The 15,725-nt window shown below is 54.1% G+C and overlaps 1 protein-coding gene across 5 annotated transcripts in view; it reads right to left on the reverse strand.

Moving 5' to 3' along the window:
* KAZN (kazrin, periplakin interacting protein) overlaps window positions 1–15,725 on the reverse strand; it is a 1,133,578-nt gene that overhangs the window by 66,438 nt on the left and 1,051,415 nt on the right. For all 5 annotated transcript variants that reach the window (XM_060310886.2, XM_060310878.2, XM_030877877.3 and 2 more), the window contains one exon: window positions 1,829–1,965. In XM_060310886.2, the coding sequence (XP_060166869.1) occupies window positions 1,829–1,965 (137 nt within the window). The remainder of the gene's footprint in view (window positions 1–1,828; window positions 1,966–15,725) is intronic.

Consider the following 15,725-nt stretch of genomic DNA (forward strand, 5'->3'; position numbering starts at 1 on the left):
CGCGCCTGGGGCCAGCAAATCACCAAAAGCAGGTATGGCTGTGGGCTGGTTGTCTGGCCCCTGCCCTGTGTCCCCTCCCCTCAAACAAACATGTCTCCCTATTGATGGGCATGGGGCTACTCAAGTAAAGGTTCTCCCTGCCTCACCTGCTGAAGAAGGACCAGGCTCCTGGGACCTGCTACGGGCCCTCCAGCTGGAGAAGGAAAAAGGATGGAGGTGGACCAAGAGAGAGGCAGATGGTGCTATAGTCTGAATGTTTGTCAAAATTCATATGTTGAAATCCTAACACCTAACGTGATGATATTAGGAGGTGGGGCCCCTGGGAGGTGCTTAGGTCATGAGGGTGGAGCCCTCGTGAATGGGATTGATGCCCTTATAAGAGACCCCAGAGAGCTCCCTTGTCCCTTCTGCCAAGTGAGGACATGGCAGGAAGTCTGCGACCCAGAAGAGGACCAAGAAAGCAGGGAGCCGGGGGTTCCCTTTCCTCCTCTCTGCTTCCACAGGTTGTTGACTTAATGCCACACTCTGTCTGCAAGTGACAGGCCCGGGGAGGCCAACTTCTAGGGACCCAGCCCACCTACTGTGGAAGGACAGGCAGGGGAAGCTGGGGCCCTGCTGCTCAGGGCTGGCACCCAGGGCACCAAGAGCTCCAGACCAGGCAGAGGCTGTGGGTGCCTGGCCCAGGGAGCTCCCCCGGGGCTGTTTTCATCCTGGAGAGGAAGGGATCTGTATACTTGGGAGGTGAGAGGGCAGGTCACTGGTAAACACCAAAGTGGGCCGTGGGGCTGAAGCTTTTAAATTCAAGTGCCACCTCTGACAGTCTAGCTCAGAGGGAACACGCGTGAATGCACTCATGCAACCAGGCCACCAGCCACTGGGAGAACCACTCAAACCTCCCACGGCCGAGGAAACTTAACGAGCTTCCCACCTCCGTTTTCTCCACGGAGTACATGCAAACCTTGGTCATAGCTGTTGTCATGTGGTATGATGTACTTGAAGGGCAGTTTTCAACAGTCTTTCCGCCCCGCTCACCAGAGGTTACAACTCTCTCCCTGCAGACACAGCAGCTTACTAAGGCCTGCTTCGTTGTGGGGACTGACTCTTTTTTCTTTAAGTTTTGGGACCCTCTTCAGCATGACTACAGCACATATACCAGACAGATATTTACTGAACCAAAGTCCTTGGTCATCTGACCAGAAACTCCTACTCACCCCACAGGGCCCAACCTATATGTCACTGCCTCTGTGAAGCCTTCCAGGACTCTCTCCCAGGAGGCAGAATTTCCTGCTGTCTCATTGTTCTGCCCAGCCCTTTCTTCACACTCTTATTATGGTACTAGTAGTAAGGCACAGAGCTGAGAGTCACTGAGCACTTAGCCTGCACTGGGTGCTATGCTGAATGCCCTGTGTCCATCCTCTCATATGGTCCTCATCACAGCTCTGCAAGGTCTGCACCGTGATCGCTGTTGTGCAGATGAGGAAACTGAGGCTCTGAGAGGTTAAGGGAGATGCCCAAAGGCACACACGTGGGAACCGGGATCTGAACCCAGGCTAGCCGGAATCCAGAACGCACACTGTCACTGACTGCGCTTTCCTGTCCAGGCTGGTTTGCCCAGGAGACATGGAGCCGTAACTAGGGGGTGTGCCTGTTCATCTCAGTGCCCAGACCTGGGCCTGACAAGGGGCCTCCCCAAGTGAGCATAAGGGGACACGAGCAGTGCATCTGTGTTTTGAGATTCAAGGCCAGACCCTGTGCCGGGTGGGGGAGGGTCAGTAATGAGGGGGCTGGTGGGTGGGGGGAGGGGGAGGGGCGGGGGCTGCGTGCTGACCTTGCGGTGCTGCTCGTAGTTGCGGATGAAGTCGCGCAGCTGCTCCTCGCGGCTCTCCAGCGTGGCATACAGCTGCTGCATCTGGCTCACCAGGTCTGTCTTTTCACCCTTTAGGCGCTTTCGGTCGGCTTTCATGGCTGGGGGACAGAGAACCGAGTTAGTTCCCGAGATCCTAGCTGCCTGTCACCCCGAACGCTGAGAAGGGACCCCGTCTCCTTCCCTTTTATGAACAGACGAGGAAACAGGGTTCAGAAAGAGGAAGTTTCTCTCCCAGGCTCCTATGTTACTCAGTGGCATTCCCCAGATTCAAACCTAGGCCCGCCTATCCCTAGAGTCCCAATTCTCATTTCTCAGCTTTACTGACCCAGCCAGGGGAGCAAGTCCTTGACTGAATGTCTGTCCCTGCCCTGAACTGCCTAGGTCCGCAGAAGGAAAGAGCTGGAGGCCTGGTGAGCTTGTGACCCCCCTGCTCCCCCATCGCTAACCACGGCCCAGGAAGCTGATGGGATCATTTACTTCCTGCTGAAATGAAATCCCAGGGCCCAGTCTGAGCCCAACAGAACTCAGCCCAGCCCGACAGTCCACTGTCTGCTCCATCTCCTTCACAGGGAAGAGTGTTTGATTAAAAACACACAGCAAGTTATGACACCAAAAGTATGAGTAACAGGAGAAAAAACAGATACGCTGGACTTCATCAAAATTAAAGACTTTTGTGCTTCAAAGGACACCATCAAGAAAGTAAACAGAAAAAAAAAAAAAAAGAAAGTAAACAGTGCAAGGAATGGGAGAACAGATTTGTAAACCATATATCCGATAAGGGGCTTATATCTGGAGTATATAAAGAACTCGTACAATTCAATAATAAAAAGACAAATAACCCAATTAAAAAAATGGGCAGAAGATCTGAACAGACATTTCCCCAAGAAATAGCCAATAAGCACTCAAAAAGGTGGTTTACATAATTAGTCATCAGGGAAATACAAATCAACACCACAATGAACTACTACTTCATACTCACTAGAATGGCTAAAATATAAAAAGAAGACAGTAACAAGTGTTAGCAAGGATACGGAGAAACTGGAACCTTCATACACTGTTGGTGGGAATGGAAAATGGTACAGCCTCCGTGGAAAACAGCTGACAGTTCCTCAAGTGATGAATCATAAACTTCCCCTATGATACAGCAGTTCCACTCCTAGGTGTATATCTAAGAGAACTGAAAACGTATGTCCACACAGGAACGTGTGTACATATGTTTATAACAGCTGTAATGCTGAAACAACCACATGTCCATCAACTGATGAATGAATGTTTAAAAATGTAGTACATCCATATAACGGTACATTATTTGACAATAAAAAGAAGTAATGATGCATGCTACAATGGGATGAATCTTGAAAATATCATGCTATGTGAAGAAGGCAGTCATAAACGGCCACGTGCCGTATAATTCCATTCAAATGAAGTGTCTAGAATAGGGAAACCTATGGAGACAGAAATTAGACTAGTGGTTGCCTTGGGCCGGGGGCCGGAGATATGGAGGTGTGGCCAAAGGGCATGATGAAAATATGCTAATATTGATGTACATCTCTGAATATAATAAAAACTATTGAATCACGTACTGTAAACGGGTGAGTTGTATGCTATGTGAATTGTATCTCAATAAAGCTGTCACACAGACATACAGACACAGACACACAGACATGGTGCCCCGTGTTCCACACAGCCTCCTGGCAGCAGCGTGGCTTTTGCTCCCTCCGGACTCTCCTCACGGCACTGGCTCTGTACAGAAGGGAGTGGAGACGGGCAAGCCTGGGCTTGTGCAGGGCGGGCCCCACTGCCTTCCCCAGGGTCCCCAGAACTCCATCCCCTCCCCCCTCTGTGGAGAGAACACTGAGGAAGGAACTGTGGAGGCGGTGGGGAGGGGGCAAAGCAACTCCTTGGCTCTGGAAGCTTCCAGCCTGAGAAGGCACAGAGTGGTTAAGTAATTTGCCCAGAGTCACAGAGCCACATCTGACTCCAAGGCCCAAACACTTGACCTTACATTATGCTGCCACTACAGAGAAGCCCCCAAACCCCAGAGGGTCCCAGCCCCACGGCTAGCTGAGGGCAGTGATAGGGGGCAGGCAATGGCGGTGCCACCCCATCTTGTCCCGGACAGTGAACCTGCACACTCAGCCTCTGATATGAAAAAGTATGGCATAAGGACCGAGGACCCTGGGCTCTGGCTCAGTGCCTGACATAAGCTGCATCTTCACCCCCTACCTCCACCCAGCACCGCCCTGTAGAACAGGGTAGAGGCAGGTGAGCTGGGGCAGTGTCATCACGTGCAAGGAGCCCTGGGGAGACCCCTGCAGTGGGGACCGCAGGTCTTGGGGGGCCCTTTAAATTCCAGCTTTGCGCTTCCTGGCTGCTGCAGCTGGACTTGTCCCCTTCATGGCCAGCTTGGCTGGGCAGCAGCTCAGGTCACCGTGGCCGGAATTCCAGGCCTGACTCTGGGCTGGACCCTGCCAGGCTGCGGACCGAGAAAACACGAAAGCTGAATCTCGTGAAATGATGCCAGGTGAAGATCATTTAACAACGAAGACAAGGTGCCTCTGGAACCATGGCGTGAACCAAAAAGCTTCTGGCCGTCTGCCCAGCTTTTCAGAAGCACCAGTGTCCACAACCCACCCAGGAAACTCACGTGGAGGACCTGCGAGCACCTGGGGACGCCCCACAGGCCTGAGGTGGGAAAGTGGGCGTGTGTGCTCATCGAGCCTGAACATCCCCAAGTATCCCCAACAGATGGGGGGTCCCCTGAAGGGGCGAACAGGTATTGTAACTCTTTAGGGAAACAAGGCACTTAGCCTGACAGACTCCCCAAGAAATAATTTAAACTACAGACACACAGCTATGAAAATTACACAGTGGAATGCGTCCTTCCTTTGTCATAAGCATGCTTTTATTTCTCCTTCAAAACCCTGTTTGACGATCTCCAAACATCCTTAATGCAAGATGAGGTGATGGTCCACGAGCGTGACGGTCTCTCTCTGTGACCAGCCTCCTCCTGCCTCGGCCCCAAGCTCCCCAGCGCTCTGTTCTCCTTCCCGGCCACCCAGCTCCACCCAGGTGTGGAGCTAGGCCACTGGAACCACTGCCACGGTGACAGGTGATGTCATGCCCAGTAGACCCTGCAGGAGACCAGCCTGGCTCCTGGGAATGTGGGGACTCTGGGGGTGAGAGGGAGGGTGTGCAAGGAGGGACTGATTTTTCTAACTCAAGGAGGCTGGATGTTTGCATGAGCTGGAGGGTGGAACCAGGGCCCCAACCATGACCCCAAGACGACGGCGCTTCTCTGGGGCCATCACTCTTCCCAAGCTTCTGAGGTCTGCCTTTCCACAGCAGACGCCCTCCTCTTTCCCTGGCTTGGGATGCCATAGCCCCTAACCCAGATGCGAGGCAGGGTGGAGCAGTGTCAGCCCCGGTTTAACTTCTGCAAATGCGACTCTTGGCAGGTGGGACCAGAGAGAGAAGAAAGGTCCCTTGACTCCAGCCTTGGGCAAAGCAGACCCCCTCCTCCAGTGCCCAGGTGACGGGAGGCCACAGCTGACAGGCAAAGAGAACAGTGCAGGGTAATTCTTGGCTTTTGAGCTTCTGGGGGTCGTGGGCCTGGAGAGTAAGGGATTTTACAGGAACGCTGAGCACGAGGGGGTCTCTCCTTATGCACCGGGGCAGCGCCTGCAGTGAGAACCTTGCCAGGCAGTGAGGGACCAGGCTGTCAGCTTTCCCCTCTCCCAGTCTCGGTTTTCCCCCAGGATGGGCGTGCTGGACTCTGTGAGCTTCCTTTAACTTCTGAGGTCCTAGACGACTTCTCCTTGACCACTGTCCCCCACAAACATGTCCATGGCCTTGGCCAACACCACACAGCAGGGCGGACCGGCACTGGTCTGGGGTCAGAGGATCTGGGTTCTGTCCCTGGCTCAGAGTCCTAACCACCGGATGAGGGAATTCCCTGGCTCTGAGACCTCGAGCGAATCACGTAACCTCCCCGCACCTCAATTCCTTAGATATTAAAACAATTCCCATGGGCCAGGCACGGCTCTCAGCCCCCGATGGGTTTTTGTCACTTAATTCTCACAACTACCTTTTGAAGTCAGTCCACGTTATAGATGAGGAAGTGGGCATCCAGGGAGATTAAGGAACATGGCCAAGCAGTGAGTGGCAGTGCCCACCTGGCCCCAGCACCCTCCTGTCCCACAGCTTTGCTGGTTCCCAAACTGCCAGCCCCCAACAAATCTGCACAGCCCGGTTGGCCTCATCTTCTCCTCGGGACTTTGTGCTGGGGGTAGGGCTGCACCTGCCTTATGGAGGACGGAACTGAGGCTCAAAGGGTTAACTGACACACCAAGACCCGCGCAGACCCTGGACTTGCATCCTTGGCATCTGACCTTGAACCACTCACGCTCCTCCATCACCCCTACTGTGAAAGCACATCGCTGTGAACACAGAACCTTCATCGATCCATAAAACCAGTGGACGATCCAAATATTCACACCAGTTACTCGTGCTACAAGATACTGTTTCTGCAGCTGTCTTACGGTCCCAAGTGGGGAGGTTTCCATTAAAGGCGGTTTGACATTCTTATACGCACCCCATGACTGCTCCGTGACTGCTGGAAGGAGGGTGTGTATGCGTGCATGTGTGCGTCAGCAGCTCTTAAGGAATCCTCTACCAGCCACCCCCTCCGCTTACAGGATCCTCAGCCAGCCCAAGGCATGGTCTCATTCCATGAGGTCAGATTTCCCATTAGTCTGAGCTCAGAAGACTGCTGGCCTGCTTCTGGATGGTCCACGGCCAAGAGCCCTTGTGAAAATTCCAGCCTGGTGGACCCCTGACAAACACTGGGTCAGTTTTGGGGAGGGGTGGCCAACAGGGTCAGGCAGACCTCAGGCTGTGTATGACAATCCCAGATGCCATCAGCAGGGGGCCCCCTTTCTTTTCCACTCAACATTCCTGGTCAGCATCTACAGATTCTGGGAAAGGAGGGCTGGGTAGGTGGGAGCCAGAAGGGCTTGGTGAACCACTCTGAATACACACCCACCAAAATGTTCTTCCAGCTCAACTTCCCTTTGACGGGGAAACTGAGGCCCAGAGAGGGAAAGAGTATCAAATATCACATGGTGAATAAGCCCAGGTCTCCTGATTCTTAAGCCAACACAGTTGGGTTAAAAGCATCGGCTTTGGAGTCTGCCTATCAAAATTTAATTATCTCTAGAAGGGAGGATGAAAGTATAATCATTTCTTCCCTATACAGAACAGACTGCCATATCTTGAGTGAACGGTCAGGTAGGGACCTTGAGCATTGGGGAGAAGAGAACCCAGAAAGACACAGCTCCAGATTCACAGAGCCCTGGCTTCCAGTCTGGCCTTTACCCCGTCCAACCTGGAGGGTCTTATGTGCAGGTCACTTCTCTGAGCAAAAGCTTCCTGAGCTGTTAAGCTGAGGATGATATTCTCTACCTTTAAGGCTCTATGTGACATTACCCAACAGCAGGTGCTCACTGAACGTTAGCAGGTGCTCACTGAATGTTAGCATCGTCTCCTGTCATTCAGCTCCTATGCCTGCACTCAGGCCCCCAAAAGTCTCAGAAGATACAGGCTGACTTGGCTGACAGGCTGCATTCTGAGAAAAGGACCAAAGGAAGAAGCCAGGGCAGGGAGAAGGAGGCCGCAGCCCAGGGAAGCGAGTAAAAGATCCCAGACTTATGGCCCTGGGATGGGTATAGCCTAGTTTATCTTGCTTTTTCCTGTTTGAGGGCTGAGTAAGGTGAGTTCACAACAGGTCAAGGTTCAACCTACTTTACAAAGGTTAAGCAGACTTGCCCCATCAGGCAGTGCTTACGTAGCAAAGGAAAGCCAACCACTCGCTTGGGTAAATGGCAGCCACTGGTGCTGACTGAGAAAACTGTACCCGCTGAGCCAGGTCAGATGTGGGCTTGGCCGGGTGGTCTGACCTAGGGCAGCTCTGTTCCTCACAAATGGAAACCCCCCTTTTCTTCTCATTGCCAGGTGAGGCGGGTTGACCAGCTCACATGGCCAATGAGAGGCAGATCCGGCACCTGACCCCAGTACTTCAACGTTCAGGCCCACGATCTTTCCATAATCCCCCACAGCTCCTCTCTCCAAGTGCAGGCTAAAAAGTTAGGCAGTGTGACCTTTCCCACCTCCTGCCTAGGGCAGGAAAGGAAACTATCTGGAATACAGGTTCTCATTTTCCAATCCTGTGTCCATGCAGACATGACTAATCAACCAGGCTCTATAGGAACCTGGGTTGATTGGGGATGTCTGCCATGGGACGACGGGAGGGAAACGCAGATTTGCCAGGTCTGCCTCAGACGGGGAGGCAGATGCCATCACTGACTGATCAGAGTTGGCATGTTTGAGAATGATTTGGTGAGCCTCTTCTGGGTCAATGCTGTGCCAATTACCACTGCATTCCAAGGAACCAAGGTCAACTCCGTTTAACCAAAAGAGAAAGAAGCAATTCTCTCAACTGGTAGAAAACAGTCCATTCACATCAATGAGATGGTGGTAGACAAACTCCAATCTGCAAGCTTAAAGGTGAGAGAGCAGACTATTTCCCTCAATTGGGTTAAAGGTAGATGAAGGATTACTGAGTTTACTTACATATTTTTATGTCCACCCCAAAGAGCAATATAAGCTCCTTGGGAGCAGGGACCTGGCCTGCCTTGTTCACCACTGTATCCCCAGCATCTAGAACAGTGTCTGGCACATAGTAATTGCTCAGTAAATACCGGTGGATTGACTCTCAAATGAACGACTGAACAAAGTAGACAGCCTGGGAAGGAGTGGGGACCTGGTCCACAGCCATCACTGAGAAGCATCCAATATTTCCGGGGTCCTGGGGGCAGAGAAGGTTCTACTTCCCTTTATTCTGTCTCTCCTTGCCTTCCGGGGTGGGACATGGCAGGCTAATTTCCCTGTGGCCCCTGATAGGACCCCGAGCCTCGATGCTCTCAGGGCTGACTGCAACATGGCTGCAGTTCTTGCCAAACTACCCAGGGCTCTGTGAACCATGTCCACGGCCACTTCACGTTGTTCCTGCCATGTCCCAGCAGGACACAAGGAGACTCAAGTGGACCAAAGCTTCCCTGCTGACCCAGGGCACCTGCAGAATTTTAAGGAGCTCAGGGCTGGGGACAGACCCCAGACACTGTGCTTTGCACGGGAACGAGGTGTCTGCTTCTCCCATGGGGCTACCCTGCCATCAGCCTGGTCACGGCTGTGCCTTCCCTTGCCTTGGAGAGGCCACCCTCCTGCTCGGCTCCCTCTGCCCAACTTGGGGGCCCCCTGAGCCGGCGAGGCTGCCATGTTTGGCTAGGCAGGAGGCTTTGAGACCAGGTCTCCCTTCAGGACAAGGGCCCACTCAGATGTGAGGGTTCTCGGACCGTGCCTTGCACTGGATTTCTCCCAACATCACATGAACATGCAATTCTCTCTCACATCTTTAACAGAAAAACTGCATGTGACCCCTCTTCCCTTCCAGCTCTCATTCCACTTCTCTTCTTCCTCTTGGAGCAAAGAAGTTTGGAAAGACTGTGGCCTCCGTGTGTCCATTCCCCTCCTGCCGTCCTCTCTGACACGTGCTCATCTCCAGGTCACTGATAACCTCCAAGCCACGAGCCCCACAGTCCTCGCCTATGCGCTCCTTGGCGTGGGGGTGCTTCTCTGCACCCTCCCAGCCCCTCTTTCCTGGCTTCTTCTCCCGTCTCTGGCTGCTGTGTCGCTGTCTCTTGGCTCCCCTCCCCTCCCTCTGACCTCCAGGCATCAGCGGGCTCGGCCCTCCTGTACCACGGTTTCCTGGCTGGGCTCATCCAGCTTCCCAGCTTTAAATCCACCCATATGCTGATGCTTCCCGGCCTGGACCTCGCCCCAAACTCCACCCTCAGAGCCAAGAGCCTCCCACGCCAGGTGTCTAACAGCATCTCCAACCTTACACGTCCAAGAGTGAGTCCCTGAGCAGCCCCCTGACAACCCGCTCCCCTCTGTCTCCCCAAACTCAGCTCATGGGGACCTCAGCCTTCCCGCTCCTCTGGACCCAAGCCCCAGAATCTTCCTTGATTCTGTTTCTCTCACGCCCCACACCCAAGTCATCAGCGAGCCACGTCAGCTCTGCCTGTAACATCTTACCAGAATCTGGCCACTTCTCGCCACTCCTCCGTCCCCACCCTGGTCCGTGTCACCACCATCGCGTGTCTGCGTCGTGCAGTGGCCTCCTAACTGGTCTCCCAGCCCTTTAGTCTACGTCAACTCAGCAGGGAGTGTCCCCTTAACATGCAAGTCAGATCATGTCACTTCTCTGCTCCTCCCCTATGGCCCGTCTCACTCAAGGGTGAGCACAGTCCTTAGAATGGCCCATCAGGGCCACGTGACCTGTCATCCCCCCCACCCCCACCTGTATCTCTGTGATCTCCCCAGCCACCCCTGCCCCACTGCTCCTCGCTGTTTCTGGTTCACGTACGTTGCCCGTCCCTCGGCATCTCTGCGCTGGCTGTTCCCCACCTGGAGCATCCTCGTCGCTCCGCCCCCTATGCCTGTGGCCCATTCCTGCCTCCTCCAGGTCTTGACTCAAATGTCAGTTTCTCAGCAAAGCCTTCCCTGGATACCTTCCTCACTCCGTTCTCTGTTTTTTTCTGCTTTGAACTCACCACCATCTAACACTACAGATTCTGGGTTTATTGAGGGGGAGTGACGTTTAAGCATCCCTGCCTTTCTGTTGAGGGATGCCCGCCCTCCTCCCCTTTTCAGGATTCAGGGCAGCTTCTTTCTGGGTTTCCAAAGCCCACAGCTCACGCCTCGACTTGCTGCAGGGAGCCCTGCCCGCCCCATAGGAAGGTACACCAGCAGCCTGGAAACCAGACCAACAGCTCAGGGCCTTCCCACCTCCCAGACTAGCCTAGAAGCTGCTCGAAGGCAGGTCCTGGGTCTCATCCGACAGTATTTCCAGGAGCCAGCACTAGGTACGGGTCTGTTCAGGTGAAGAAAGTGGGGGAGAGATGACTCGGGGGCTTGAGCAGGGTGGGGAAGGGGGTGTGCTCATAATTGCCAAATTCTCAAGCTGCCCCTCCCTTCCCTGATTCTCCAGCTTAAAGGCTCAAGAGAGGACCGCTATAACCAAGGGTGGAACACGCAACTGCCACAGGCCCTGACAGCGACCATCGCTAAGAAAGGAAGAGCAGATGGGGACCTAGAATGCACACCCAGCCTGGAGCGGCAGCTGTTCCATGACTGAATGGGGCCAGCATTGCCCTACCTGCTGTCTCTTCTAGAAAATTCCATACTCTAGATTATCACAATTTTTACGTTTTAAATATCTCCTTACTTTTCAATACTGGCAATTAATCATACTACCCAACCACACCTCTCGGCCTTGCATGGGGGCTGGACTGCTAATCTGAGCAGGTGTCCATAGAAGAAGTAACACGGGAGAGATCAGGGTCCAGGCACAGCTGAGGAACCAGGCTCTGTACAGAGACCTGGGGTCGAAGCCCAGCTCCACCATTCACCAGCTACGTGACCTTGGATAAGGTCCCTAACCCATATGTGCCTTTTTCCTCATGTTTAAAGTAGGATACCAGTTTCTACCTCGTTCTACTGTGGTAAGCACTAAAGGAAAGCAAAAGCTCTAACTGCATCTGAGGGTGATTGCTTGCCTGTACTTTAGCACCATTCTAGGTGACAGTCTAACAGTCAGAGCCATCTCAGACGGGACCGGGCGGTCCTGGGAGGGAAGAGGCACCCTGTTGTGGGAGTTTGAGCAGAGGATGCAAGAGCACTGGGGGGAACGCTGTCTCGGAGCCCGGGCAGGGGGGTGATGGGAGGAGGGATGCGTGCCCACTATTAGCCACCTGGAGAGTGTCCACCTCAAGTACAGAGGCCCAGGGGCTCCCAATGGGAAAAACTTTATTTTTTCGTCATGCCACACGGCTTGCGGGATCTTAGTTCCCTGACCAGGGATCGAACCCAAGGCTCCTTGCAATGGAAGCACAGACTCCTAACCACTGGACTGCCAGGGAATTCCCCCTGGGAAAAACTTTAGATGGGAGGGTAAGGCCAACCCCCAGGAGGGGATCAGACACCTGCAGAAAGAGTATAATAAGAGGTGCTGGTGGCTTCCCTGGTGGCACAGTGGATAAGACACCACGCTCCCAACGCAGGGGGCTCGGGTTCGATACCTGGTCAGGGAACTAGATCCCACATACATGCCACAACTAAGAATTCATATGCCACAACTAAGGAACCCATCTGCCACAACTAAGGAGCCCACATGCTGCAATTAAGGAGCCCGCCTGCTGCAGCTAAGACCTGGCACAACCAAATAAATAAATAAATATTAAAAAAAAAAAAGGACTTCCCTGGTGGTGCAGTGGTTAAGAATCCGCCTGCCAATGCAAGGGACACGTGTTTGAGCCCTGGTCCGGGTAGATCCCACATGCCGCGGAGCAACTAAGCCCGTGCGCCACAACTACTGAGCCTGCGCTCTAGAGCCCACGAGCCACAACTACTGAACCCACATGCTGCAACTACTGAAGCCTGTGCGCCTAGAGCCCGTGCTCCACAAGAGAAGCCACTGCAACGAGAAGCCCGTGCACCGCATGAAGAGCAGCCCCCGCTCGCCGCAACTAGAGAAAGCCCGCACACAGCAACGAAGACCCAACACAGCAAAAAAAAAGGTGCTATTGGGGGGCATGGGAGCCCTTTTCAGGCTGTTCATGGTCCTAGGTGCGGGCAGGAGCACACTGTTGCTGCCACCCACCCGTCAGCTCTGAAGACCTCAGAGCTCATCCAGAAGCCTGCAGGGTAAGTGGCAGGTCCAGGAATCCAGGCCCCCACTTCCTGCCACGGGAACTGGGAGGCCGGGGGTGGGGAGGGGGAGGTGTTTGTTTTCCAGCCTCTGAAGGCAAATCCAGGAAAGTCCTCCTTCCTCCAAATCACCACTAAAAATAGTGGCAGGGGATGGGCCCGGAACTGTGACATTCCCTAGACTCAGGGGGCGGAGATTTCTGGAAATGCAGCATTGGCCCACAGGCCTCATGCCCCACACAATGAGGACTATTTTTCAAGGCTCATGTCGGTGCGTGAGGTCATTCTCAGGCAAGACGATTGCGCTGGTTAGGCCCTGAGAGGAGGCAGGGAATGCCCAGGGGACAGGGAGACAGGACACCAGGGTGCAAGCCAGTGTGCTGTGTGGCCTTGGGAGCTCACACACCCTCTCTGGGCTTTGGTGTCATACTCTCAAGATGGTCTAGCAGGCCCTCTAGAACCTTCAGGAAGCTGCCCTGGGCACCCAGTGGTTTGAGGACTGGTCTCATCGTGCCTTCTCTCCAGCAGAGACCCAGCAGGGCTGTTCAAGGTTAGATGCAGGCGGCGAACTGGTAGCAACGATCAGCCTCTTCCCAGGCAAGTTCAGAAGGAGAACGACCACAGAGAGCAGGCGCCGGAGCTAGACTGTCTGGGTTCAAAGCCAGCTTGGCCACTCACTAGAGGTGTGACCTGGTGCAAGTCATAGATCCCAGATTTTCACACTGTAAAGGAGGGATAAATAGTTCCTACCGCAGCCCATGCCCAACAAACACGCATCCATGTTCACCAAGGTTCCTGCATGGAAGAGTTACACTGTCTGTAAAAGCTCGAGGCCGGAAACTGCCTGGGCAACGCTGAGCAGAAGGGCTCTACCCATCGTGGTCCCATCACTGGAGCACGACTCCATCGAAGGAGAACGAGCGAATCACAACACACACAGCATGAATGAACCTCAGAGAAGAAATGCTGAGCCAATGAGGCCAGACACAAAAGCGTATATTCCGTATCACTCCCTTTACGGCACGTGAAAAGGGCAGGATTAATCCACGTGCTGGGAAGGCAGGAAGGGGCTCTCCATGGAGGGGACGGCAACAGGAAGGGTACCCCGGAGAGCTTTCAGGAAGCTAATGATGTTCTACTTCTTGATCCGGGGGCTGGTGAGGCAGAGGTGTTCAGTCTGTTTCGATTCACCAAGCTGTGAATTCACTTGCACTCTTCTGCAGATATGTCATAGTTTAATAAAAAGCTTTAAAAACAGCCTCCACCTCACAGGACTGGCTTTGTACATGCAACGTGCCCAGAGCGGTGTCGAGTGTAGGGGGCAGTGCAGTAAATACCAGTTCTTATCATCCGGGGGGAGGCGGCCCTCATGCCATCAGGGGCATCCCGTGAGTTGGTAGTGAAGAAGGGCAGCTCCAGGTATGGACAAGGTGTGCCCTACGTGAATCCTGCAGGACTCCCGGGGCTCGGGAAGGAACATGAACTTGGGGTTGGTCCTGGATTCAAAGTCCAGCTCCTTCCCGCACGGGCAAAGATGATACCTTCTGTGTGCGACTGTGGTGAGAGTTAAGGGGCAAGACTTCCATGAAGGGGCACAGACAGAGCTTGAGGGATGAAGGTCAGCGTGGGGTTCCCCAGCCCTGAGGAGGAGGGAGAGGGGGAGGGGAGGGAGAGGGGGAAGGGAGGGGAGGGGGGAGGGGAGGGGAGGGGAGGGGGAGGGGGAGGGGGAGGGGAGGGGGAGGGGGAGGGGAGGGGGAGGGGGAGGGGAGGGGGAGGGGAGGGGGAGGGGAGGGGAGGGGAGGGGAGGGGGAGGGGGAGGGGGAGCAGGGGAGGCAGATGACCGTGTAGCAGCAGTTACCATTTACTGAGTGTTCTTTATGGGTTGGGTTAAAACATCTTGTAAGTCTCACTAAATTTTCTTTGCAACAATCCTGTGAGGTAGTTACTATCATGATCCACAGCATACAAACCAGGAAAGTGAGGCAAGGATCGGTTAGGCTGACCCAGCTGGCAGGTAAGTGGTGGATGCAGGATCCAGCCCAGGTGCTCTGGCTCTGAGCTCCTGCTTTGTCCAGGTGGGCAGTGGCAGGTGTAGCATGGCTGGGGTGGATGCCGGCCTTGGGGGTGGGGAGGAGGGGTGTCTGGTGGCCCCATCTCACAAGATCCCAATTCCCTCCAGGGCCCAGGCCTTGCTGGGGGACCTGCTGGGTCACCTCAGAGAACTGGGAGGGTGGGGGCAGGGAGCTGGGACAGCTCCTGGGAAAACAGGGGTCCAGGTGGGGGTCACAGCAGGACATCAAGGATTCAGGTGTTGCTCTGCCTCCCACTGGCCGTTGCCTTTGGGAAGCCACGGGACCTCTCAGAGACTCAGTGTTCTCCTCTGTGGGATGGGTACAATGAAACCTGCCAACCTCAGACTGAGCCGTGCCTGAATGAGCTTTATAAACCACTGAGGGCTTCAAAAGTGTGAAGACGGCTGTTCCTATGAGGGAACAACTTGCCTGGGGGCTGCAGGTGCCCACCTGTGCCGTCTGGGCAGGTACGTCTGTCTACTTCTGGCACAGAGGGTTAACCAGCTGCCATGGCCTCGGATCTGAGCCCCACTCCCGGGTCAGCTTTCACAGCCACAAAACTCACCTTCTGATCTTCACCGACTCCTAGGAAACTCTCTGAGACTGCTTCATAATTTGGCAGAGGAAGAAAGGGTTGTTTTTTATCGACCTCCTAAAGTCTCAGTGGAAATAATAATAATTATTATTATTTTATAAATTTATTTATTTTATTTATTTTTGGCTGTATTGGGTCTTCGTCGCTGTGCGTGCGGGCTTTCTCTAGTTGCGGTGAGCGGGGGCTGCTCTTTGTTGCAGTGCTCGGGCTTCTCATTGCGGTGGCTTCTCTTGTTGCGGAGCATGGGCTCTAGGCGCGTGGGCTTCAGTAGTTGTGGCACGTGGGCTCAGTAGTTGTGGCTCACAGGCCCTAGAGCGCAGGCTCAGTAGTTGTGGCGCATGGGCTCAGTTGCTCTGCGGCATGT

Source organism: Globicephala melas, chromosome 1 (genome assembly GCF_963455315.2).
Source record: "Globicephala melas chromosome 1, mGloMel1.2, whole genome shotgun sequence".
In the NCBI taxonomy this organism is placed as follows: Eukaryota; Metazoa; Chordata; class Mammalia; order Artiodactyla; family Delphinidae; genus Globicephala; species Globicephala melas.